This window comes from Peromyscus maniculatus, chromosome 2, assembly GCF_049852395.1.
Source record: "Peromyscus maniculatus bairdii isolate BWxNUB_F1_BW_parent chromosome 2, HU_Pman_BW_mat_3.1, whole genome shotgun sequence".
Lineage (NCBI taxonomy): Eukaryota > Metazoa > Chordata > Mammalia > Rodentia > Cricetidae > Peromyscus > Peromyscus maniculatus.
Window position 1 is genome coordinate 122885615 of NC_134853.1, and position 25014 is coordinate 122910628.

The 25014-nt window shown below is 37.8% G+C and overlaps 1 protein-coding gene across 2 annotated transcripts in view; it reads left to right on the plus strand.

Annotated features, from left to right (window-relative positions):
* Pde4b (phosphodiesterase 4B) overlaps positions 1-25014 on the plus strand; it is a 580180-nt gene that overhangs the window by 160864 nt on the left and 394302 nt on the right. The window contains exon 1 of one of the 2 annotated variants that reach the window (XM_006987175.4): positions 20708-21455. The exons of the other annotated variant lie outside the window; for it this stretch is intronic. Coding sequence (XP_006987237.2) covers positions 21217-21455 — 239 coding nt within the window. The 5' untranslated portion in view covers positions 20708-21216. Of the gene's footprint in view, positions 1-20707; positions 21456-25014 lie in introns of those variants that run through there. 2 annotated transcript variants of the gene reach the window in all.

Consider the following 25014-nt stretch of genomic DNA (forward strand, 5'->3'; position numbering starts at 1 on the left):
TGGAATCCCTTCCTCCAGTGAGAGAGTTATGATCCTTCTTCTCAATTGCACACACACACACACACACACACACACACACACACACACACACCTGCATAAATGTATGCCTCTGTCTTTGTCTGTCTGTCTCTCATACACAAACAGGTACACACACAATTTTACTCATTGCCTAGAGTAAGATCTTTGAGGTATGGGAAGTTGCTCTTGTTAAAGAAGCCACTTGTCACCATTGAGCATTCTTATATATGACAGTGGGATTTAGAATGACTGAAATAATTATTTGCATTTCTTTGTTGTTATGGTCTGAGTATGAAATGCTCATCACAGACTCTTGCAGTGACTATTGGTCCCTGGCTATCACTGATTTGGGAGATTATGGAAGCTTTGGGAGGTGCTCACTAGTTGCAGGAAGAAGTGATAATTAGCATTAAAAACACACTGTGGCTTTCAAATGGTATAAAATTGTTTTTCCCCAAAAATTTTAATGGCATTGTAAGTATACTTTATATTACATGGTAGATATTTATTTAAAAGTTCATTTATACATCATATTTTTATAAACAATTACAATTTTTAGTGTATTAAAGTGACATTTGAAAGAATATTTTGATAACATATAATGAGTCAGATTTGATGCAGTTATTATCCAACATATATTTACCTTTTATGTGAGATTTTTAAATACTGACAATCACCAATTTTTAATTCAAAGAAGATAATTATGTGAACATATTTATAGTTAGACTTTGTCATAGTATGACTGCTTTTATTACGTTGATCTTGTAGTGTGGACAAGATAAGATACATTCAAATACCTCATCTACTTTTATCTGAGCAATGTCTCCAAAGACTGGTCTATATTAGCCATACTTTCAAATTTTAATGAGTGAGTTTATTAAGCAAATATCAAGTCAGAATTTTAAAAAGTATCAAATAGATGGATGAGTGGATAGATATTCTAAAAAAAATCATCAAATTGGATACACAAAACATCCAAAAGAAATCAGTTAGAGTAGCTTTGTTGAGGCAGTCAGCTAGAGTTCTTAACAGAGAGATTACTGGGCAGAGTAAATGTCCCCTTTGGAAGCTTCCAAATAAAAGAACAAATAGCAACAGAGATAATGTCACCTAATTAGTTGCTTACAGCATCCAGCATAAACCTACAGGGGGAGTTCAAGCAGTCAGCTGGAGTTCCTGGGTAAATTCTCTCTCCATGGCTGAGCTAATTTCCCTTGGTAATCCTCTGGGTTCTCCTTCCAGCTGCAGACATCACTGCATGGGATTAAACAATAGTGACCTTTGTTGGAAATGAGTCACCTTCTAGTTGTTCTCAAGGACACAATGCTTTAACTTGTGACTGTTTGCTGTTCTCTTCCCTTCCTGTTACAGAATTGGGGAGGACCAGCCTATCCCTGGACACATGAGCCTTGAAAGACACTTTGATACAAATGTGCTTGAAGCTGAAATGGTAGGCTGAGCTACCCAGCTTCCAGAGCCAGCTTCTCAGTGAGCTCATACAACACATGACAATATACCTATATAGTGAACTTTACAACATTCTATCTTCCCAGTGTATATAAATAACAGGGCTGTTTGTGAAGCTGTAACAGACAATTCCAGTCTCCAAGAAACTTAAGGACACTGTAGATTTTCATTTTGTTCACATTGCACATTCTTCTTGAGTATGCATGACATAGAGCAAAAAATTCATTAGGACAAAGCAGGTCTTGTTTACATCTGTTAATATATAAAGTAATATAATTACTGTGTGATAAAGGTACCGATTTTGTACAATGGAAATACAAAAAGGTTGTGGAAAACCAACCTTGAGGTATCAGTGAGTTCTTCCAAGAGTAGGAAATCAAGTGACATTGGACTGAGGAAGAATTCATTAGCGTGAAGCGGAGGGGAGCAATTCGAATGTACAAACTAGCAAGAACGGTTAAATGCACAAAGTGATTAAATATGCTGTTGTTTAATGTGTGCATCAGGGGCTGTATGTAGAAGAGTTACACAGTACACATGGTTTCACACTTGTATTTATATAATCACTCATACTAGTTGCTATAGGCTGTTTATATAAAGGGAATAGAGAAATAGCAGATGATGCTGAAAAAAGATTCTAGACCCGACAGAAGAGATCTTTTTGGTTTATAAGATCATTGTCAAGTTGGTGAGGGGAGGAAGAAAGAGAGGGGGGCTAAAGAGTTTTGAAAGAGGCATTGGATAAAGGTTGCAACTCACCTTGTGGGCACCTGAGGTCAGTGAATCTTACAAAGCAGGAGGCTAGGGGATGAGAGGAAAGTAAAAACTGAGATCTGGCAGTACTTCTAAGTTAAGCCTGCCATGTTCAGCTTAATGCCTCAATGGCTAACATCTGGGCAATTGAGATAGGTGACTTTTTCTTTAATTCACAGCATTGTAACTATGTTATTTGGAAAATGGCAGCTGGCTCTTTAGTGACTTAATTGCTTTTTCTACATATAATATCGCCTTCACACTGTCTTTGGATTTATTAGAAAGCATCAGACATGTTGACTCTAGTCATGCCTCTTTCAGCTACAAAACTCTATGCAGTGTGAAGCACCTATTCAGATTTTTCTACTGATAAACAGTAATGTATATACTGGGGAGATGCCAAAGGTACCGTTTCATGCAGAGTCTTCTGTGACCCGAATCATTTGTTAGTGGACATCGAGTCATGCTACCTGTGTAGCCTTGGCATAGTTTGGAGAATGATGTGTAGCCGAAGTGAAATGAAAGTGCTGAGAGTGATATGTAGTCCGACTGTTATAAAGTAGAGCATGATGGTTTTTGACAGTGCTCAATGAGGATGCTGTTTGCAGCAGCAGTAGTTTTTGAGAAAAAAAAAACAAACAAAAAACAAAAATGAACTGCAATTAATTATTAGCACCCAATTTCATTAACTCTCCTTATTATCTTGACAGCAGACATTTTGCTATAGGCCTATAATGAAAACAATATGTAATTTGAGAGGATTCTGAAATGAGCATTGTTATGAATAATAAAAACAAAGTAGGTCATAGTTTCTTTTTCCCTCTTCTGTGCTTCCAAATGTCAGGTCTTATAGCTTAGAAACATAAGTATCTGCCTTACTCCACAGGGTTCCTTATCTTTGTTATGAAATCAGGCTGGTATGGCCGGTTAGATTGAAAAGAGACTCTATTAGCTTTATTAGCTTATTATACTGGGTGCTTGTTGGATTATCTCTATCATTTTAATAGATACGGCTATTTTTAAAGTTTCTTGCACCTCCATTTACATCTGTGTTTAGAGGGAGAAGTGTAGTTGGATAGCTATTTGCTTTGGGTACCAGTTTGCCATTTAAATAACCAGTTTCCCAAAGGCCAAGAGATCATTCCTTCAGTGAGTGGCCCACTAAGTAGGATTTTTCAGTTCTCTAGCTTGCTGTATTCCTGATTGTGATTTATCATTTGGGTCATCTATTTGTTGGAACTGCTAAATACTTTAAACATTCACTTATCTTAGCCTTTACAATCAGGCTTTTTTTCCCCCTGTAACTTTTTATGGTCCTAGTTATTTGGAAACAGCTATAGTAAAGTTGATTGTTTCCCCAAGGAAGGATAATGTAGATCAGCCACCCTGGTATGGAAGTGACTTTGGCCAAGTTGTTCAATGTGGAATTTGTGAGCGATAGAATCATCCAAAACTCTTGACTTCTTACTAAAAAGCAGACTGAGAGTAGAAGAAAATTCTGCAGGGGATTTTATCCTGTGCGATGTGCTCTGATGTAGAGTCTCTGCTTGGCTGTTTGGGAAATTAGTCTTATTCCCTGCTTAGATGCAGCCATCCTCTATCTCAGTGGTTCTCAACCTTCCAAGTGCTGTGACCCTTTAATACAGTTCCTCATGTTGTGGTGACCCCAACCATAAAATTATTTCAATGCTACTTCAAAACTGTAATTTTGCTACTGTTATGATCATAATGTAAATATCTGTGTTTCCCGTTGGTCTTAGACAATCCCTGTGAGAGGGTCATTTGATGTGCGAAGGGGTCGCCACCCACAGGTTGAGAACCACTGCACACAAAGCAGCCTTTTCAGTAGAGGGGAGAAGGTATTTTTAAAATGATCATGTTTATGCAGCATGTATTGTTGCCTTAGAAGAATCTGGATTAGTGACAACTGTGTCTTAAATATTCTTTTGATGACATTTAAGTGACATTGCAGGAGCAAAGTGCTGTGTTGCTGATGATCTGCTTTTTATCAGGAAAATCGTTGGCTAACTCTGAGCATTAGCTAGTTGACTATATTAGGAAAAAAAAAAAAGCTTAGCTCCTGCACCCTTTCCCCATTAACTGGATGTTATACAAAAATATTCCTTAATGGAGTCCCATTTACACAAAGCTGAACTAAAGGGAAATGGTGACAGAGACATGCTGCAATTCACAGGCAACTATGAATGCCTGTAGATTTACTATGTTAGTCAACCTCAATGACAAGTCGTATGTTTATAGATGCTCTTCCATAAAGCAATTGCTTTATAGAGATAGTGTACTAGTTGGAGAAAGAATTTACAAGCGACAGAGATGGGTTTGGTTAAATCCTTCAGTTCTTTCTAGTTTTGGGGTTTGAGTCTCAGAGCAAGAGAGCTAAGTGTTCAGTGGGAGGTAAAAAACGTGCCTTGTGCAAGATTAGTATATTTGAAAAGCTACTAGAACATGGTAGACACCCTGGAATTGGCAGCTTGTTGCTGTTGTTAATTCATTTTTAACATATTGCTGTCCTGTTAAGAGTAAAAGATTACAGAAAGTTTTTGTGGAAGGACCTCCAAGGTTTAAGACATTTGTATTTTGAGGAGATGACCACAGTTTGAGTGAGGAGACAGACTTAATCACATATCAAATGGATGTGACCAATCCCATGCAACGCATACAAAACAATGCAATAACTGTAGAAGGAAGACATTTAGGGAGGAGATATTTATGCCATCCAGCTGAAAATTCTAGGTCATTTTTATCTACTATTCTAATCCTTCTTTAGAGAGCTCCTTCCCAGAAGTGTCCATAATAGGATGTTTTTAAGGAACTCTGAGATGTCTTAGAGGACTTGTACTGGTAATTATGGTATACGTAACAATAATATACAGGGCTGTGCATGTGATTATCACAAGGTGCTTGAATCCAATTGCATATTAAAGCCTCACTGGTATTTCCAACAAGTCACTCAACACTAAAACTGCATCTTTTAAGTCAGCTTCTTGCATAGAAAATATACACATGTTAACATGACCATAGTGGGCCACTCCATGTTGCTTTGTTGCCACCATTAATTTCCCTGGCAATCATTGATAACAATAATCATTTTGCAACCCCACAAACCGTTATCTCCATTTCAGAACAGCCTGAGAGGAAAGGTGACATTTAGTTATTAGCTAGATCAAATTGGCCTATTGCATGTCTGTTGGGGATAACTGTCTTGATAATTAATTGATGTAGCGGGGTTCAGGCAATGGTGGGCAGCACCGTTCTCCAGGCAGGTGGTCTTGGGCTATAGAAGGAAGCCAGCTGAGCATAAGTTTACAACTCATAAAGGAGCATTTCTTCTTGGTTTCTGTTGACTTTCCTTAGCTATGAATGAGTTTTTTTTTGGTCAGTGGTAATGCTGTGTAGAACACCTAGCCATTATTTCCATGTTTAAAACCAATTATTTCACTTGGCATGAGATAACATTTTCTCATTTTCATTTTTGAGCTTGAAAAAGTCCATGTTCACTGTGTAACTGAAGCTACCTTTAGTCCAATGAATCTGTATTTAGGAATCTTAATCATCCATTTCCTTTTAGTAATTGCACATTTTTCTCCTTCTTTCAATACACACTGGAATTTCATAAAATCATCTCTGGAAGCATGGTGTGGCACACTGGTTCACAGGTATTGCATCTAGCAGAGTGACAATGAAAGCTTATCAGAAAAAAATTTCTAGGTCCTTTCTTCCAACAAACTTCAAGGACAGGCTATTTTCCAGAGGGAAATAGAACTCCAAGTGTGAGCCAGAGTCACACTGGGTGAACCATTGGCATGAATAAAGACTGTAGAATCAGGACTGAACGGCACTGGAGCATCATTAGGGAATTTTGACTCCAAATTTCATGGTCCTCAAGCTTTTTCTGCAAAATTTTTTCTATAAGAAAGCTAATATGCCATAATTATTACACCACAGCCTAAGAATGTACTTCAAAGTTTTAATAAAAATAATCCCTTAGCAACTATTTGTTCCCCTTTTGTTCTTTTTTTGCTACTTTTAATAAAAAACAAGGTTGGAAATTACCCTTTCTACTATTGGGACATAGTTTCTCGCTCTTTCAAAAACTATTATATATTCAAATTTTCATAAAATCAAGGTATATACCTCTGTCCTAAAAAGCTTTAGTCCTGGAGGGGAAAAATAAGTTTGGAAAAGTTGACAAATGGAAATCCAGCAGATAACTACGAGAGTCAGGAGCCGTGTGCCGGACTGTCTTCCTCTACAGATAATACTTGAAAATGAATGTGATAATGTCAATACCACTGTAGACATTGCAAACAGTATACTGTGCAGATATATGTACCAGATTGCAATTGAAAATGAAGTGCAATTTAAAATTTAAATTATAATTAGTTCATTTACATAAATTACTCTGTAGAATACTTGATATGAACATTTATGTCTATGGCTGAGAAACTCAGAAACAGAAAGCTTAAAGATGTTGCCCAAGGGTGATGAAGAAGGTGGCTTAGGTCTGATTTTAATGCACAGACACCTGATAAATCATTCATTAAGATCATGTTTTTTTCCTGATTGTGCTTCAGTTTATCAGGGTTTAATTTGCTTTCACTTAAGTATTTTTTACATGCAGATTCTTTAGAGATTGCTGTATTTTTCGTGCTTAGCAATATTAATAAAAACATCCGGACTTCTCTTTAGAAACTATGTTATCTATGGCAAAATAGTTCTTAATTATAATGCCGTGGTTTTGGACTGTATAAATGATAGCTTAGAATTAAGAACAGAATTACTGTGCTTCCCATAGTCTCCTTGACAACAGGCTCAATGTTTTGAATACTGAATCACTTAGAATTTTATACAGATGTAAAGGTCTTGCACCTTGGCATCTCATTTCCTTTTTATCCAGCTGGGATTTTAGCAGGCATTTTTTAAAATCCCATTAAACATTATTACTACATATTTTTTTTTTGCCATCTGATAATATAATTGTGTTTGGACTGTTTCTCTAGTTTTTATCATCATCATTGTCATCTTTTTTATTGGTATCTTTACCATCTACTTTCAACAAGTAAAAATTAAATTCAAATAAAATTTTGATTAATTTACTAAAATGAAGCCTCTTTTGGGAACTCCAGTATTTAAAACTAGAATAAGAAATTCAAAGGTGGTGGATCTTCTGCCCGAGGGATATGTGTCACTTGGGCATTTACCTTTCCCGGAACTGTTGCTCTCATTCTGAAATCAAAAGAGAGCCATGTCAGCATGGAGTATTCTGTACAGATTGCCTTCCTGCCTTTGGCGGAGCTCCAGCTTCGCGGTGAATCACTGCTCAGCACACAGTGTTACCATTGTGCCATCTGAAAGCAAAGCCTGCTGGGTGGTGGTGCAGCTACTCTTCTGGGAAGGTCACAAGTTCACACTTTCTCTGTCTTCCATCTCACAAGAAGTATTCCTACTAAGGAAGAGAGAACTATGTTGTATCTCTGTGTATCGAGGGTCAGGATTCAAAGGAACCTCAGAGGTCATGGCTCCAAGGCCCCCAAGGAGCCTTGAAATTTAAGTCAAGGCTTATGCCTGTGGCTGGTCCTTCTGACTCTCTTTCAGCATCTCTCCTCGGTGATCATGAAAATGAAATTGCCTAAGTACTTGATCGAAGCGACTGAGGATGGGGCGGATGGTGCCTCATGGGAGCCCAGAGTGAACACGTTTGCAGTTGGACTATGCTGTTTTCTTTATCAAAAAGACGCTTATTGAGTATCTATCATATGCCCAGGACTGCTACAGGGACTGGGGTCGACGTGGCGAGTAAAACAGTCAGGATCTCTGCCCTCCTAGTATATTTATTCTAGTGGGGGGTGTCAGGCAACGGTAACCCCAGGAGTGGTAGAGAATGAACAGAGCTGAGACAGTGACGAGGGGAAGGGTGTTGATGCATGTAAGGGGATTGGGACAGCCTCTCTGGGGGCAAGACTTGAACCGATTTCTGAAGGAAATAAGAAAGGGAACCTTAGAAATATCTAGGGAGATGCTGGCCAGGCAGGGGTTGGGAGTGCCACTTAATGAGTTTTGTGTATTTAAAATGAAGTCTACTGTAATGAATACATATACATAAAATATACACAGACAGACAGACAGACACACCATTTAAAAATGTCACACTGAGGGAAAAAAAGCAAAGACATCTTTAAAGCTATATGTATACAATGAAGGCATAAATTAACAGTTTTTTTCCTGTTATAAATATTCTCCTAGCAGAGCCTCACAGGGTTAAAACAATATATCTCAGACATAATGTACTGTAACTGCTTTTTAACAACTGAAAATGTACAGAAAATGGTGTTTTGACTGTCTATCTTTAGCATTCAGCTGTTGCTGTCACGATTCAGAAATTTGGATCTCTGCCTCAAGAGACACATTTTCTTAGCTGTAAAGAATCTGCTGGAATCTACAACTGTAATCAGAGGCTGTGGTCGGGAATAAAGGGGGGAGGGGCTGGTGTTTTTCTTTTTTCTTTGAATATACCCTATTCTGGGTTTGTTCACATCTGATAAAGATGACATTTCTTTGGCAGCATTGTGTGGCAGGCAGTACCCATGTCTTTTAATGGATGCCACACAAAGAAATCCCCATGTGTGTTAGGAAATCTGGAAACTGAACCCAGAAGCTGTGGTAGGCAGAAACAGGAAGGAGGAAGAGAGACCCTGTATGTTATTTTGGCGGTTGGCAGGAAGTACCATCTTACATTCCTCTTCCAAAACCTTACCTACATTTTAGAACTGAGAAATAAATGTAAAGCAATTAAGGTAGGGTAGGGACATTAATAATTTAGTCCCTTGGCTCTAAAACAAGATCAAAATACTGGTTGGAGTTAATGGAGCACACAGAAAGGAGATTCCAAACTCAGAGCCTGTGGAATCAGTGTTGATCTCAAACCCCAGCACTGTTTGTAATAATTGTGATCAAGATACAGAATTGAATAACACAAGTTCTCAGCATCCATGTTAAGGATGTCTTTAGAAGGTAAATCAGGCTAGAAATAGAATATATCTATGATATATATATATATTAAGATAGGAGAGAAAGACATACAAAAGAACAATGTCTAGAGTTTTAATAACACACAAAGGCCAAGGAAGTTCTAGTTTTGAACAGCCAATGGAGGCAGTCTGAGGCAAGTTAATCCCATAGCTTTCTTCCATGCTGACTTGGGACTTAGGCAAGCACCCAAACAAAATGATCTTTTAAAATAACTCAAGAATATAATGTTTACTGCACGAATGGAACTCTGCTTTACAGCATTAGGAATTAAATGTAGGGCCATGCACATCCCAGACAGGTGTTCTACAAATGAACCCTGGCTTCAACCATGGAAACTAATTTTTGTCACATTCATATCACTTTGTGTTGTCCTGAAATATGACATTTCTGGATGTATTTAGGATTCTAATTTCAGGTTATGAAATTATTAGGATGAACAACTTTTATACTGTAAGTTAGATTTTTTTATGTAGGGCATATCCATATTTCTTTTACATTTTTCCTTTGTAATGAGATAATAGTAGATTAAAGGATAAGTTTTTAAGTCTTCTGGCTTGGTTCTAAGTTTTACCAATGGTATTTCCTTGGGTAATTCATTCATCCTCTCAGTAATTTGGTTTCTTAATCTATAAGATACAGATTACATGCTTCAGAGTTATGAAGTTACGTATGATAACATAAACGAAAGCATCTAGGGCATAGTAAACATTTTGCCATGTATTTGTTTCTTCAGCTGCCTCTCTTTTGGCTTCTGCCTCTCCTGCCTTACATTTTAGAAAGTGCCTGAATGTATCTTTCCCTTGTGAACTTCAGAAAGAACCAGTCTTGATTGGGTATGAGGCATCTAGCCTCTGGAACTATAGGACAATAAAGCTCTTTTCTTCATGTTGCTCAGTCTATGGTTCTACCAGGAAGCAGTGGGGTGGTGTGGTAATAAGTATCGTAGATTGTGGAGGTAGCTTTGGAATTTGACTCAATTTGAAGTGCTTGGTACATGAAGGTCAGATTGCCATGAAGGGACTGTGGGAGAAATGTGACGTCCAACAGCGCTTCAGAGGAGATTCCAGATGGAAATGAGAAACATGTCATTGGAAACCAGAGGAAAGATAACTCTTATTAAAAAGTGGTGAAGAACTTGGCATAATCATGTTTCACATTTTCTTCGTGGAAAATATAATTTGTGAATGATGAACTTGGTATTTAGCTGAAATTTCTAAACAAAATGTTAGAAGAATATCCAAGTTTCTCCATGCTGTTTATAGTGAAATGTGAAAGGAGAGAGATAAATTAAAGAAGAAATTATTAAATAAAAAAAAGATGCAGAACTTGAAAAATTAGAAACTTCTCAGCCTTATCTGTATTGTTTAACAACAGCAACATAGTAAGTTGTGTCCTGTAGAGAAAAATCAGAGATATGACGGGAGGCTACCTGTACCCTGGATGTGATCTACTACCAGGAAAAGCCAGGCACTGAGATGCAGTTATACAAAACTGACCTGTGAGGTACCCTCTGCCTGATGGCTTGACCAATGCAAACTGCAAAGCAGTGAAGGCCTTTGTGAGCTACCTATCAACAGAAACTTTCCCACCTTGTGCTGAGGGGAAAGGATAGTATACAGTGGAGACTGCCAAACTTCTTGTATACTCTAGGCAGGAGAGAGGAGAATAGAAACATCTGGCGGCAGATATGCATGATCTTTTAGAAAAGGGACGAAGGATCCAGAAGGTGGCTCACAGATGGGGAATGTTGCCAATTTCCACACTTTGCAGAGGGCACAAGGCTGGGAAAACAAAGCTGCTTCTTTGGTGTCAGGTCTGTGATTGCCTAAGGCTCAGGCGCCCAGTGCTATCACTGTAGTGTGTTCAGAGAGCTACATGTTGAGTTAAAAACATAACTAGAGAACACTCCTCTTAAAATCTGATGGAATTCGTCCTGTTGGTTTTGAACTAACTTGCAATCTATGAGCCTTTTTTTCTTTTCTTCCAGGATCTCACTTTGGAAAACGGATTATCGTTTTTATGACTATCTCATCATTATATTCAGGAAACAGATAACTGCTTTTATAATTCATAGACGGAGAACAACTTTCTTCCAAGTTTCACGCATAATTTATTTGGTTTATTTAAATGAGATTTGACTTGGGACTTAAGCTGATGCTGGGATGGATAGATGTGAAAATGTTGGCATGGGATGATGTAGTTTGTAGTTTGCCAATGAGAAGGATATAAATTGGGGAGATCAAAAGTACAGATTGTTACATCTTGAAGCACTTAGTCCTCAGATTCATGTGTTGTAGTCTGTCAAAATGTGGGTCTTAAGTATCCCCCAAACTCCATATGGTAAAAGTTGGATCCTAGCATGATGCTGCTGGGAGGTGAGTAAGTCTTTAAGAAGAACTTAATGAGAGGTTCCCATATTACTAGGGTTGTGTCCTCAAAGGAACCACAGAACCCATGTTGCTTCATCTGTCTTTTACTGTCTAATCACAAGGTGAATGGTTTTTTCCACTATATATTCCTGCTATGACATGTCCCTGTGAGTTCAAAGCAATGGGCCTAATCAATTCCGAATCTCTAAAACTGTCAGCCCAAATCACTTTTATATGCATTTAAATTACCTGAGCTTTAGTGTTTGTATGTACTATCTAGTAACTACTCTGTTGTCATTTGTAATAATATGACAAACATAAGACCACCTCCTAACCCTCAAGGTGGCCTATTTTTGAGAAAAGATCTTCACCGAGATTATACAATTGAAATGAAGTCACAATAGTTGGTCTTAATCTAATGTGACTGATGTCCTTATAGCAAGAGGTCATTTGGCAGCAGACATGCATAGAAGAAAGATAACAGGAAGGGACAGATGCAGCGTCTCTAAACCAAAGAGAGAGACCTAAAACACATCATTTCTTCATAATCCACAGATAGAACCAACCCATTAACAACTGTATTTGTATTTTTGACCTCCAGAACTAGAAACAAATAAACTTCTGTTGATTACGTTTGTGTTAGAGACTACATAGGCCATGAATTTGAAGGAGGGTGGGAAGGGGAATATGTGAGGGCTTGGGGGGAGGAAAGGGGAAGGAGAAATGATGTCATTAAATTATAATCTCACAAATAAAAATTAAAGACCATGTGACCAAGTATGGAGAGGGGCAAGCAGGTCTTGTTCTTTTTGGAGCTAGTGTCTGGAGGTCTTTATGGCACCTCACCCAGCAGTAGAGACAGGGGACTTTTGCTTGTGAATGTGGTATAGGCTTTCTTTTGTGTTTCTCTGGGATTGCCCTAGCAAACCGTTGTTGGTAGGTAGCCAACTGGGGTGCGTATATGTGTTTATCATTTAAAACATTGTATTTGTTGTTATTATTGTGTTCGTGCTTGCAAGTGTATGTGTCCGGTGTCTGAGGACAACTTTCAGGAATTGGTTCTGTCCTTGTACCTTGTTGAAGCAAGATCTCTCTTGTTTTCTTGCAGTTTTCCCAGTTGGAGCAACACAGGGTGTGTCAACCATGCTCCAGGGCGGTAGTCGACACAAGACAAACTACGTGGGTTTTTGTTTGATTGTTGTTTTTGTTGTTGTTTTGTTTCATTTTTGGTATTTTTGTTTTATTAGTTTTTTGTTTGTTTTGAGTTTTGAGGATTTTTTTTTCTGTTTTTGTAAGAACATTAAACGAAATTAGGTTGGTAGGGAGGTTGGGAGAATGTGGGAGTTGAAGGTAGGGCAAGAATATGATCAGAACATAGTCTATTAATGTTATTAAAATAATAACTTAAAAGAGCAACACAAGAAACTTATTTTTCTGTGGATAGAATGTATGTGGACTCTAAAGGACAGCTCTGAAAAGACAGCTGGAGTCAGATTACAGAGGAAGACTCATCTCTATAGGAAGAGCCAAGCTAATTTGGAAATGAGAAAAGGTCTTGAGTGCTTAGTGAAAAAGGTCACACAGATCACAAGCACAAGAGACTGGGTTAAGGAGCAGCTAGTAGGGAAATGTAAACTCAACTCAGTAACTCAAGCAACTGCACCCCCGGTGCTAGTCACTAAATCAAATATCCGCTGGTAGGAAGTGCTGGTGAGCATGTGGAGCAACTGGAATGCCCAGACATTCTCAGGGGGATGAAAGGGATAGATTCATTCTGGAAAGCAAGTTGATATTTTTATTATATCAACTTATATTCACCATCGGACTAAAGAATCCCACTTTGTGTATGTTGTGTTTGTCCCACACAGCATCAAATGCAAGTGTTCATGCAGAACTTGTAGGTGCATCTTTGTAGAAATTCTACCCATAATTGCCTCAAACAACAAAGAGCCCAAATATCTTTTGTAGACAATGAATAAACAAATTATGGTGCATTGAGATAATAGAATCCTATTAGGAAGTAAAAAATGAATGGACTATTAATAAATCTTGGCTCCATTTTGTAGACACTATGCCAAATATGGGAAGCTGGTCTCAAGGGTTGAATCTGATTCCATTTGTATAACACTGCTGAAGAGAAAAAATCCTTAATGATGGAGAACAGATCAGTGATGCCAGGGATTAGAGATGTGAGGGCAATGTGAATGTAGAGCTGTAGGATGAAGCAGTTGGTGAGAGATAGAACTATTTTAGGTCCTGACTGTAGCAACTGCATAAATGCAGGTTCTCTTGGAATCTCTGCTCTCAGGCTCAGCGTGCTCACATATAAAAGGTGAAAAGTCTTTCATTTTTACATATGCTAATGAACATTTATAATACAACATTAAATTTGAGTTACTTCTAAATTCTAAGATAGCATAGTCCTGGTAGTCAAGCTTCCATTTTCTTCATCATCAAATAGCACACCTCAGTGTATTTGTAGATTTTAAAGAATTTTCTACATGAACAAATTAAAAATGAACAGTCTGTGGTGATTAAGTTTATCTCAAAAGTAAGTGAGGCCATTTCAGTGTTACTCCCTACTATTTATTTTTCTGTTTTTGTTGGTGGTGCTGGGTATTTAATGCAGGACCTTGTGTGTTCTATCCAAGGCCTCTATGACTGAGCTGAAACCCCAGCCCCCAAGTTCCCCATTTGGTAAACATTTTTCTTGATATGTATCCTTGCGTCCTTTCAAAGCTCACTGAACAATGATTAGAAATATTGTTTTGTGAAATAGCTTGAAAATATAAACAAGCATGGCATGGCCTTTCTGTTGCTATCCTTTTCCTAAGAGAAATGCAGTGGCTTTGATTTTGTTGCCTTTTTATTTGTGTTTTGCTCTTATTTTGATCTCTAGGCTATCACAGTGAGATGGGCTTTTAGAGGTAATTATTATACTTAAACTCTTTATATGTACATTGAGTCTATATCACTTTTTCTTACCTCGTCGCGAATTTGGCTGACAGGATTGGGGATAAGCAAAAATTAAAAGCTAATTTTAGAGAAAAGGATCTTCCCAAATATGCCTTTGAGTCTCTCACACTGATGTGAGATCACTTTTATAGGCCATTTGTTGGCAGACTGGAATGACCCTAGGGACCTAAGCACCTTCTTTTCTTACAGCTCTAAAATACCTACCCTGGGAACACACTCTTTCCTTGCATCTTGGATACCTGACTCACCCTTGCTAACGTAACTGGATGGTTCACTGACCCAGGAAACAGAGAGAAACTTCCTTAGCATCTTTCTTCTATGTTACCTACCACCACAGAAGGCACCTAGTACAAGAAGTACTTAAGTACTCCGTCAGCCCAGGAAGCACAGTGCAGAGGGCATTTGGCTAGTCTATGCCACTGGGTACCACTCAACCAGCAGAGGATATAGCACACTGGGATTCTTCCTTTACACTGAAGTGAGAATGTGAAAATAATAATTTAAAAAAAGAAATTATAGCAAGTGGATAAGAAGGACCATAGGTACCAAAAGGCAACTTAGGCAACAGAAAATAAAATACTTGGGCAATATAGTAACTCCCTCAGATTGCTCAAAAATTTTGACCCTACATTTACTATATTAATAATTTTCCAACCCTCAGCAGCAAAGAATCTACTAAAGAGATACCTTTGCTGTCAAAGTCATATTCTAAACAATCCACTAATTGTCCAACCACTGTCTAAGAAGACAAAGCAAGGCCAACCCGATGTCATATGACTAGGCCTGGAAGAAGAGTGCGCCTTTGGAACAAGTATCACATGAGCAAGAATGTAAGATCTACTGGCCCATAGTTTGAAGTAATAAGGACTCATGTAAAAACTGTAAATTTTATGTCAGATTTAAGAATTTGGGAAAATGAAGGAGACAAACTTTGTGGTGTGGTTCCAGGTAGGTTACCCACAATCCAGTGGATTGTCCCACACCCATGGGAATATGAGCAGCACAAATTGGACTTGGTGGGTTATAAATCAAAAATGACAGAGCAAGAGGCTGGGAGGTGGGTCTTGGGGCCAGTTGGAAGGTTGAGGAATAAATATGGTCATTGCAGGCACTTCTCAAGGAGTTAATAATAATCTCACATGTTTGAACAAAAAAACATTAAAATGGTAAACATAAGCTCTCTCAAATGTAAGAGAGGTAGTTTCTCCCATTTTAGTTTGATTGCTCTTCCCTCATTTTATTCTGCACTGGAAAGATAAATCATTTCCTCATCCAATTAGTATTTATGAAATACTTGACATGTGGTAGGCATTCTTCCCAGACTGGGATTATAGAGATGAAAAAAAAATTAAGCCATTTTCTTCATAAAGCTTCAATTCTAGGAAGATCAGCAAGCAAATAGTGTGTACTATGTTACATAGTGACAAACAGAGCAAGTGAAGCATGGCGGTCATTCTCGTGTCCAACGGGATGATAGGGCAGGCCTTCAGACACACGCTGTCTGGACAGATGCTAGGAGATGAGGAAGTAAACCATGTAGATATGTCAGGAAAGGGAAGCTTGCATGTCATGGTCAATGAACAAGGAGACTAAATATCTGGAACAGAGTGAGGCTGGAGGACCGTATCCAGAGGTGAGGCCAGAGAGGAAGCGCCAATGAGAGGGAAGAGGTGCATGTTGGGCCCTTGAGGCTGCTGTGGTTTTCTTCTGGGTTCTGAGAAGCTATTGGAGGTCTTGGAACAGGCAGTTGTTTCTTAATAATATACTTCTACAGATAATCTGTGACGTAGCCTCCCACAATGTTCCTCAAGATGCAGGTCACAAAGGTGAAAACTGAGCTTCCTGAACACCACTTTACTAATGATGAGTAATTAAATGAGATCCTATGGATAAAAACAAATCCTGTATGTCATCTTATAAAAATAATATGCTGCGGTTACTTCAGACTCAAGACATTTAGTACTTGAGAAGAGACTCACCCTGGGAACAAGCATTCTATCTTCTATTCTATGGTATTCTCACCAATCTCTTTAGTAGCATTGATGGAGTATAATCATCAATGCTATAGAGTGTGAAGCCTGGGGTTATCTACTGGACCAGTTCCTTAATTATGCAATTTTGTATTTGAAAATGGACAAGATAATGTACATTCAGTGGAAAGATATTGTCTACCCTCTATGGAACATTCTACAAATGAAGGATAATAAGCCACACTACCATAATTGGAACTCAGCACTTTATAGTTATATCTTGTTTGGTGCTGGGTATCAAACTCAGGGCCATGAACACGCAAAGCAAGGTCTTTAACCTGTTAGCAACACCTCCAGTGCCTGCAAGTCTTATACTCTTTCCCCCACTTACATTTTTTTCATTTGGAAATGTTTATAATGTAGCACAAAGAAACTGAGATCTAGAGATAATGAATGCCAATAGTTTTGATGTCATCTGTTTATCATGAAAGGGAGGCATGAAACTGTTCCTATGATGGAACATACCAGCACTTCAGTAGAACAGGAAGCTTCCTGTAATGCTATTTCAATGGCAGTTTCTTTATATGTATCAGTTAATTGTACTTTACCAAGATGAATAGAAGCTATTTTTGTATTCTGTTGTGCATTATGTTTCTTTCAATCATGCTAGAATGATTCTCCAGCTCCATTTCTTAGCATTGAAATTGTAATTTGTACCGATACTGTTGTATAAAAGCATACTGACTGTTTATTGGTCAGAAGAGGCTATAGACTTTTGTTGCAATTATTCCTTCTCATTACCTTGCCTTGGACTGAAGAAAAGGAATTGGTGTGACTTGAGCTGAATGGAGTCTAGTGGCAGTCCTCAGATGGTGTATTGTTTTGGCAAGAAGGAGCTAGACAGAGAAATACATAAAGACTTAATTAAGAAATTAACTGTTAATATTGTTGGTTTTAACTACACTCTTTAAAAAGAAAATGCTGAATATGTTCTTTTATCTCAGACCTTCAGTTTGTATTCATAGTAAATTAGAGCAGTGTTATTTTGAATTCAATGTTGTGCTAAAATACAGAAAGTTCAGTTTTGTGTCTCTAAAAACTGTTTAGTTTTACAAAGGTCAACTGAAAATGATACTCGAAGAAATTTTACTCAATGGCAACTTTTGAAGTTCAAATTTTACATTTCTATCAATATAAAAGGTTATTTTATGTGAAATTGTACTCTTAAAAGGGTGATAAGTTTTTAAAACATTTAATACTGGTATATATTTATATTCTAAACACCATTTTATTGGTAGCAATTACATGGTCTTTTTTTACAGCTTAGAAAAAACTAAACTGTTGTTATTTTTGCCTCCAATATTTATAAGAAATAATCATTCATCTATTAGTGACTAATTAATTTTATTCTTTATTGCTCTGACTGGATGTTGATGCCACAGATTTGTTTATCTAATACTGAAATATACTATAGATGGAATTTTCAGTAATTCACAAGGATATATACTTATAAACTGATGAGTGTGGGTTACTCATTTCTTCTTTTGAGGTATCCAGGGCTAAGTATTACAGGTGGACAGGATGGTTTCTATTTTATTCATTAGATGCTTCTTAAGCACAGGATGCCAGTGTTTGACCCTCTAAACCTCCCCCCCCCCACACACACCAAAGGCTTGATCTCCAGCTTGTGGTCTTCCTGGGGAACTGAAGTTCAAGGGAAGAAAGGCTACTGAGGACATGGCCTTGGGACTGCAGCCCCTCCTTTCTCTCTGCTTGTCTATAAACACTATAAACATGAAAACCACAACACCAACTAAGGAATTCAGGCTTTCAAACAGTCTGATTATCCTTTAAATGTTTACATTTCAGTTAACCCTCTTGGTGGCCCCGGTTTCCTTCTAGGATAGATAAGGTTAGCAGGTCTGGATGTCTTTGATCCTGTTGGTAGAGCAAAAGCAGGAGTGTGGAATGCCATCAAGTGACGACATGATCTGCATTTTCCTATCAAAACCTCAATTTATACTTATCCATATAGGGCTATGAAATTTGCCATTATCTTTTCTGAGAAGAAATTCCTAAATGTTTATTTATTTTGTTAGCTTTGAAAAATAAATGAGCTGGATAGTAGTGGAGCACACTTTTAATCCCAGCACTTGCGAGGCAGAGGCAGGTGGATCTCTGTGAGTTCAAAGCCAGCCTGGTCTACAAAGTGAGTTCTAGGACAGCCAAGGTTACACAGAGAAACCCTGCCTTGAAAAGAAAAGAAGAAAAAGAAAAGAAAAAAAGAAACATAAATATGAGAAATAGCTTTAATGAATAAATATGAGAAATAATTTTAATAAACCCAACTTGCTTTTTTATTTTTTGCTAATAGGTTACTGTGAATCATGGTAGAATCATATAATCTTATGTCTCAGTTTTAAATTCTATTATTTTGGGTGAAAGTCTCAGATTTGTTGCATAATTCAGCAAATAGTAGGTAGCATTAACCACATTTTCTCCATATTATCAACAATCTGTCATTTCAAGTCACTCAAAAATATCTTCAGACATCCAAGAGCATGCACTCAGGCCTACCTAGACAAAAGCACATCTTAAAATGAACTGAACAGTACTTTCCAGGAGCCAGGAAACCTGAGTTGGGGATTTAGCGGTGATGTCAATCACCAGGATGAACTTGAATGAGTCCTTTCAGTCCCCTGGCTCTGTTTCCTTATTTGGGGAGTTATTTTCATAACAAGGGACATCCAGTACAATCTAAAATTCCATGATTGTGCATTTGTTCACAATGCATTTTAGTTAGGTGTTTAAATGTTGAGGAGTTTTCTGAAGTCAGTAGTTTAAGTAGTACTTAAGTGTTGCTTAGAAATCAGTAGTTTAGGGAGGCAGAGGCAGGCGGATCTCTGTGAGTTCAAGGCCAGCCTGGGCTACCAAGTGAGTTCCAGGAAAGGTGCAAAGCTACACAGAGAAACCCTGTCTTGGAAAAAAAAAAAAAAAAAAAAGAAAGAAGAAAAAAAAGAAATCAGTAGTTTAAGCTCCAGTTACTTCCCCAAGGCTTACAGTGGGATCCCCTGCTCGTACAAGAGACAATGGTCTGTTTTTATTTAGCCTTTTAACCTTTAGCACATCTTTAGTGTGGGACATATATGAAGGGTTTTAGAGCACAGGAAGGCTTTACACATTAGTATGAGTGAAGTCCTGCTGTATGTGCCTTTCCTTTCTATCACTCTTGCTGATTAGCCCTAGTATGCTTTGTGATATTTGCTTGAGATCAACCTGCCTCCAGTGACTGTTATTGTCAATACAGATTGTACAGCACTCAGAAACATATATACAATGACCCTCTTTATATCTCAATGTGCCTTTTAACGTATGGAAGCTATGTCCCCATGCCAAAATAAAAAATGCCAGTTTGAAACGATCCACTTTCAACATGCCCTGACTACAGGTTTGAGTTGTGCTCCTCACAAACAACGTGAAAACTCACTCTCTGGTGTACACAGCCACATAAATACACACATTGTGCATCTCTTTGCACACACACAAACACATGCACAGTGCCTAATTTGGGAGTCCATTAATTGGGGTACATATTTTACCTGGCTGTTACCTCCATTTCAGATTAGGGGTGATTTGGCCATCAGAAAAGGCTTTGCATGCAATATAGATTGGCTTCTGTGGGCATATCCCAAACAATGGGCTTAAACAGAAGAATGAGATTAATGTTTATTGGAATAAAAATTAGGTTTTAAATTCCTTAGGGGAATGAACCAAAGCCAATATTTTCCTGTTCATTTTTTTTTTTTATACTGATGCTGATTGGATCTTCTAGAGAAGGAAGTGGGGGAATAAAAACTTCAGCAAATTGGCTCTTTGATTCAGAAATGGAATCTGGAAAGCTGTTTTATTGAGGCTTTTTGGCAACCCCTGACTTAATCAGTTTTGACTGTGACAAAGACAGTAGCCTCAGAAATTCAGTGCAAATCTGAGCAGTAGAGGGTATTTTTAAGGGGGGAGACGGCTCAGTTGTTTAAAGAATCCTGGGCCAATAGCATTTGATAGGCGGAGTCACTGCTGTGTGCATTGCCGAGCTAGATAATTCTGAATGAAGACTTTTACCAGCACAGGCTGGATGGACTCTGGTTCTGCCCTTTGTGCAGACGAAAGTGACTGGGTGGCCAGGCTTTGCTGACTGTCTCCGTTAATACAGCTTGTTCGATAAGGTTTTTCTTTAAAAAAAAAAATACATGTAAAGGATTTATCAAAAGCCCTCATGAATATTTCATGAGTTGATATATTCAGCTGAATGAGTTCAGTGAGTCTCAGTGTGTAACTTGCAGACAAGCCTCATCTACAAGGAGGCTAGTGGCAGAGAAAGCACTTTGGCGCATTTTCAGAGGCAAAGGCAGCCTGATAAAGCTCCTTGTGACAGGCTGACTTGCCATTCTCCCAGTATGCTGCTCTTGTTCTGAACAGCTCCAGGACTGGAACCACAGCTTCCCAAATTAGCCTGCGAAGAGTCTTGGGACTCAGGAGCCCTTTACCCCTGCGGCAGCGTCTCTGCTATGTTCGAGGCTGTTGTTTTGGATGGTGAAAGCTAGAGCTCCACATAAGACATGACAGCAAAAAATTCTTCCAAGGAACTTACTGCTTGTTCTGAACCCGAGGTTTGCATAAAGACTTTCAAGGAGCAGATGCACTTGGAACTCGAGCTTCCGAAGCTACCAGGAAACAGACCTACATCTCCCAAAATTTCTCCACGCAGTTCACCGAGGAATTCACCATGCTTTTTCAGAAAGTTGCTGGTGAATAAAAGCATCCGGCAGCGACGTCGCTTCACTGTGGCTCATACATGGTAAGAGGGGACTTATAGGCATCTCCTGTGCTCAGCAGATTCTTGCATTCTCAACAGTGATTTAGAAAGGTTGAAAATGGAACATCTGAGTTTTGTTCTGAGTCCATACCACAAGTGTGAGTGGAAGGGAGACAGCAGGTCAGCTAAGAGTACACAAAGGTACAGTGTGCTTAAGTATCATTGTGCTGCCTGCTGTTGTAGATAAAATCAGCCTCTGGCTGGAAAGACCTTTTGAAATTACTGCTTATAAAAATGTACGTCAGCAAATGGGGAAATAAGAGAGTTTTTAAAAGTAAGATTTTTGTTTGGTCTCTGTTCTGTGGTAGAGTATTTTTAGTAGTATATTTTTGGTACAAGAATAGAAAATTCTCATCTCAACTCTAATCTATTTCTTAACATATAAAAGCCTAACTTAATGTGTTGTTCTTTCATGTCTATGGGGTATACGCTTTATACTTAACAACTTTTGTCTTTACACTACTCAAGGGTAGGGAAACTAAGTTCCAACTTACAAAGCTGCACTTATATTTATGATTCCAAATTGTTTAAGTTACTTAAAAATTATGTATATTTTAGGCATGTCATGTATAAGAATTAAATAGCTCTGTGAAAATTGAGCCGAGCCCCCTACCTCCGGCATGTATTTTTACATGGGCTGTAAAAACACTAGAATGGCCTCCTTAAACCAGTACAGGGAGGAAACGCAAGGAAAAGCACTCCCAACGTTAAGTCATTTTTACCTGTAAAAACCCAGGCCACTTCAGGTTTCTTTGAAGGAATGTGTTCTTTTAAATTAAGGCATCCTTCCAAATTGGTATTTGTGCCTCAGCCTTATTTAATAGGGACCATGGCAATAAAAGCAGGAAGTGGTTTTTAAGGTAATCCCCACAGCAATTTTGTGCCTGCATGCTAGAGTGCCAACTAATGTAATAAGCTGAGGCTTCTGAATGTTAGAAAATTAATATTCACTCAGGAGCTTCCTCCTTTCCTGGAAGAGTGTATGCTTGCTCTGTGCACAAGGTTAATCAAAGTTGCCCATAGAAAGATGTGGCTCACTTTGAGGAACAGCTAATGTTCAGCCAACATACACTTCACCTAGTTAAATATGACACAGTTATTCTTACTTCTGACTGTGGTGTGGCATGCTTTATTGCAGAATTGTTTGGTCATTTTGATGAATCACATGCTGTTATCTCATTGCCTCTGTTACTTGTAGAGTACATAAGATTAAGTTTTCAAAACGTGCCCATGGTGATAGCATTTGTAGAAAGAGAGTGTTCATGTAAAAGTATGTGGTGATTTGAAGTCCTCTCATTCTTTGTCCTTCCTCCAACACATGTGGCTTTACATCTAATACGCTGAGTGGTGTAACTACTAAGTATGTGTATAGTTCTCATTAAAGGAACATAGGAAGGAAAATAGTCAATTAATGAATAGATGCATATGTCTTTCTAATTAAGGGAATATTACATCATTGTTTTGATCTGAAGGACCTTTATTTTTACGTAGACAATTTTCAAAGACTGGAAAGTCTTCTTAAAATTCTGGTAATATTTTCATTAATGTGGCGTTTTGGTTCTTGAGTATAATAATGTGACCTTTCTTCTTCTTAGAATAGACTCTTGATGCGATAGAAGCATAGAGCTATAAATACTAGAGGTTTTTGTCTTTTCAAAAGAATCAAGTTTTAGAATGATTAAAGAACCAGTTTTACTCATGCATTATACAAATTTTCTTGCAGCAAGTTGCAAAAAGAACATTTTAATGATATGTGAGGTTACTTATGCTAATAAAATGATCTTTTAGATGAGTTAAAACAAAATTTCCCACAATTGCCAAAAAAAGAAACAAGACATTGGCCTAATGTAACACAATATAGGCATAAAGAATTGACTAATCATCAGACTCCGAAACATCTCTAGGTATGACTGTGACTCCTGTTCTCCCTCTTCCCTCCCAATGCATATTATCCTCTTTTTAGGTCTCTTAGTAAAGTTGATTCTCAACTTGTTTTCAGCTCCTGATTAAATATATGCATTGATGCTTATGTCTTTTGTTGTATCTGTTGTAAGATGTCTCACATTTTTCACATTTATTGTCATGAAATAGGAAGGAAAATCCCCTCTTGGAAGTCAGACACGTCTCTTATATATTTGAATGACTTTTCCCCCCAATCTTAGAAGCCCCATGCTGCTTCATTTTCTCAATGTATGAACAAGTTACATGAGGAGGCACAAGCATGTGCACCTTAGTCTTGCTTCTTTGTCATGATGAAATGTGACTAGCCCTTTCCAGTGACTGGCATTTTCCAGACCATGCACTTAAGTTAGAAATCCTAAGATACACACTCAGAAGTCTCTAAAAACATGTTATTACTTTACAGCAGACAGTAGGCTTCTTTCAAGAGGACTGGGTTGTTTTGATTCCAGCAACAAAATTAAAGTAATTTTCATGATGAAGCTAAATAATGCAGAGGGTGCAGTTCATATCTTAATCCTCTGAACATTTGTCTTTTTAAAGTTATTTATAGATTTACTACTTTGATGGAATGAACATTGAGCTCTGGCTTTGTAGACCTGAGTTGTGAAGTTGGGCTAACAACAGATTTACTACACATTTGTATAAATCTGACTCTGGAATTATTTTTAAAATATCTGAAGAAAAGTAGCTATTCAATGTCTTGTCATGGTTAATCATCATGTTTACACAATCCCAAATTTGGAAGAAATTTGAATAATTATCTTACTGCTTTCTCTGGCCCTTGGGCAGAACCATATTGCTCCATCTTTGACATATGGGCATCTGGCCTACTTTTAAGACTGAAGAGAAAAAATTCCAATAACAGCACTTTACCTTTTCATAGTACAGATATTGAAAAAGTGCTTCCTCTGACTCATTGATTTAATATTTATGTAGTATATATCCTGTTTTCCCCTCTTTGGGTATTTAGAAAAGTCTATAATGTGCTTGAACGTGAGGATTATCATCAAGTGGTTCTTTGCATGTTATTTGTTCTTATTCAACATCTATAAATGAACATATGTAAGTAGCTATGGAGAAAAGAAAAACAGTTCTGGTTCAACCTATATTTTTCCTCTTCTACTGTATTTTAAGTCTTTACTGTAATGTTTACATATTATCTTATTTAAGTTCTTCATTTGCATTCTTTTCAGGGTCACATGTTATACATATATAAGCTTTTAATTCTTTCTCTTACTCTAAGTATTTTTGTTGTATTATTCATTATTTTATTCTGATACTCACCCTAAAGTTCCAATTTTTTAATTATGATTCCCTAAATGGATGAAAAGCAGCATTATTGTTGGATGATATGATTGTGTGTGTGTGTGTGTGTGTGTGTGTGTGTGTGTGTGTGTGTGTGTGTGTTGTGTATTAGGGGATTGCTCAGCCTTGCTGGGTACAGAATGTGATGGTATCATTCCCAGGTTAGTGTATTATTCATCCTTGGCTTCAAATATGAGATAACAGTTTCTGAAGCACAATGTTCCTGTGTAAAGTATCTGACTATAAAACTTGCTCACTTTTGCCTGGCACTTGC